Source organism: Neopelma chrysocephalum, unplaced genomic scaffold (assembly GCF_003984885.1).
Source record: "Neopelma chrysocephalum unplaced genomic scaffold, ASM398488v2 Primary Assembly neopelma1_179078, whole genome shotgun sequence".
NCBI classification, from domain to species: domain Eukaryota; kingdom Metazoa; phylum Chordata; class Aves; order Passeriformes; family Pipridae; genus Neopelma; species Neopelma chrysocephalum.
Genome location: NW_020937425.1, coordinates 1 through 2,405, shown reverse-complemented (window position 1 = coordinate 2,405; position 2,405 = coordinate 1). Strand labels below are relative to the sequence as shown.

At 55.0% G+C, this 2,405-nt stretch overlaps 1 protein-coding gene across 1 annotated transcript; it reads right to left on the bottom strand.

The window, feature by feature from the left end:
* Nucleotides 1–366: 366 nt before the first annotated feature.
* Nucleotides 367–1,429, bottom strand: LOC113962441 (keratin, type II cytoskeletal 6B-like; the record flags this gene model as incomplete). The annotated part of the gene is made up of 2 exons (XM_027673192.1): nucleotides 367–587; nucleotides 1,304–1,429. Coding segments are annotated over 2 exons (347 nt in total), but the record flags the coding sequence as incomplete, so codon positions are not given.
* Nucleotides 1,430–2,405: the final 976 nt, after the last annotated feature.

Genomic DNA, 2,405 nt, shown 5'->3' with positions numbered 1-2,405 from the left:
CTGTAATGAGCCAGGTCTGGGTCCTGAACCAAAAAATACCCCCCCCCCGAGCACCAATCCCAATATTTACCCCTTTTATCCCAAATCCTCTTTACAATCAGGTTCCTTCAGGTTTGAGGCTCCTCCTGTTTTGAGGTTCCTCCACAACTGAGGTTCACTAAAAACTGGGCACCTGACAGGGATGGAGTGGCAGTTCCACCCCCTGCAGTGATCCAGTTATGGGTCCTGACCCCTCAAAACATCCCCCGGAGCACCAATCCCGACATCCACCCCCTTTATCCCAAAGAACTGGTCTGGGATTGCAGAGCCCTCGCTCCGGGTGTGCAGCCCATCCCATCCCATCCCCAGGCAGAGCTCAGGTCTCACCTGTTCTCCTCCCCCTCCAGCAGCTTCCTGTACATGGCGATCTCCACGTCCAGCGCGATCTTGACGTTCAGCAGCTCCTGGTACTCCTTCAGCAGCCGGGCCAGCTCCTCCTTGTCCTTGCTCAGGGCTGCCTCCAGCTCCTCCAGCTTTATCCGGGCGTCCTTGAGGGCCATCTCGCCCCTCTCCTCGGCCTCGGCGATGGCCGACTGGAGCTGCTGGTTCTGGGGGGACAACAGGAGGTGTCTCGGACCTTGTTTTGTCACTCAGGGTCAACCCTCGGACCCCCGAGTGGAGAACTCAAGGGGAAATGTCCAAGATTCACAGAATGCTCTGAGGTGGAAGGGACCCACAAGGATCATCGAGTCCAACTCTTAAGTGGAATGGGAATCAAATCCACATCCTCAGTGTTGCTCCATGAACTTGGGGTGATTGGAGGTTTCTGGCCCAGTCCTGGTCATTCATGATCCAACCTCCTGCCACCATTCCCTGAGACATCATCCAATCCCCACTTGCTGCTTCGTGTCCTTGATCTCATCCCTGAGACACCAACCAACCCCCACCTGCTCCTTCATGTCCTTGATCTCATCCCCAAGACACCAACTGACCTCTACCTTCTTCTTCCCATCCTCAACCTCATCCCCAAGACACCACTGAATCCTTTACGTGCTTATTCACCTTCTCCATCTCATCCCCAAGAACCAACCAACCTTTCCCTGCTCCTTCACCTCTTCAATCTCATCCCTGAGACACCAATGAATCCTCACCTGCCTCTTCAGCTTCTGAATATCGTCCCCAAAATACCAACCAACCTCTACCTTCTTCTTCCCATCCTTGACCTCGTCCCCAAGACACCAACCAACCCTTCCCTGCTCCTTCACCTCCTCAATCTCATCCCTGAGACCCCGCCCAACCCTCTGAGGTGCTGAGGGTCCTTTACCTGCTTCTTCACGTTCTCAATGTCCGCCCGCAGCCTCTGGATGTTCCTGGTCAGCTCCTGGATCTCCATCTTGGTGTTCCGGAGGTTGTCCCCGTGGCGCCCGGCCGTGCTCTGCAGCTGCTCGTACTGGTGGCACGGGGACAAAACAACCCCTCAGTGACACGTTCCTGGTGCCTCCGGGGGGTTTGGCACCAGTTTCGTGGCTCAGGGGCTGCCACGAGGACCCAGCACGTGATGGGTGTTGAGTGTTAAAGGTGGTGCTGGGACCCAGCTGTTGGGTTTGAGCTCTGAAAGGGATCTTCATCCCACAAGGGTGGGATAAAAGCCTTGCCCAAGTGGTTTGGATTCCCTCAAGGGTGGGATGACCCTCAGCCAACTGTTGAGTCCTTCAGGGTTGGGATAACTCTTGGTCAATCATCACCTGAGTCCCTCAAGGGTGGGATGACCCTCGGCCAGCTGTTGAGTCCTTCAGGGTTGGGATAATCCTTGGCCAACCACTGACTCACCCTCAAAGGTGGAAAATCCTTGGCTAAGCATGGCTTGGATCCCTCAAGGGTGGGATAACCCTTGGCCAGCTGAGTCCATCGGGGTGGGATAACAGATAACCCTTGGAAAATCATCACCTGAGTCCCTCAAGGGTGGGATAACCCTGGGCCAACCACTGATTACCCCTCAAAGGTGGACAATCAGTGACTCCAAGAAGCGTCTCTTGGCTCCTGAGAAGTGAAGCTGGGCTGGACTTTCCTCACTAAGGTGCCTTTTGGGCCATTTTTCTCGAGAGGCCGGTGCTGTTCACCACAGGGACACGTTGGGGACGGTGACTCAGATCCCTCAAAAGCAACCCAAGCCCCGTGGGGACATCCTTGTGTCACGAGCTCCAGCCCCGTTAGGCCGGTGAGGCGTCTCACCCCACCATAAATTATTATAAATTATTATAAATGATTATAAATTATTATAAATGATTATAAATTATTATAAATTATTATAAATGACTCAGCCCTGCCCCGGGGGCCTCGCCCAGTCCCAGCCTCACCTGGCTCTGGTACCAGGCCTCGGCCTCGGCGCGGCTGCTCTGGGCGATCTGCTCGTACTGGCGCCGCAC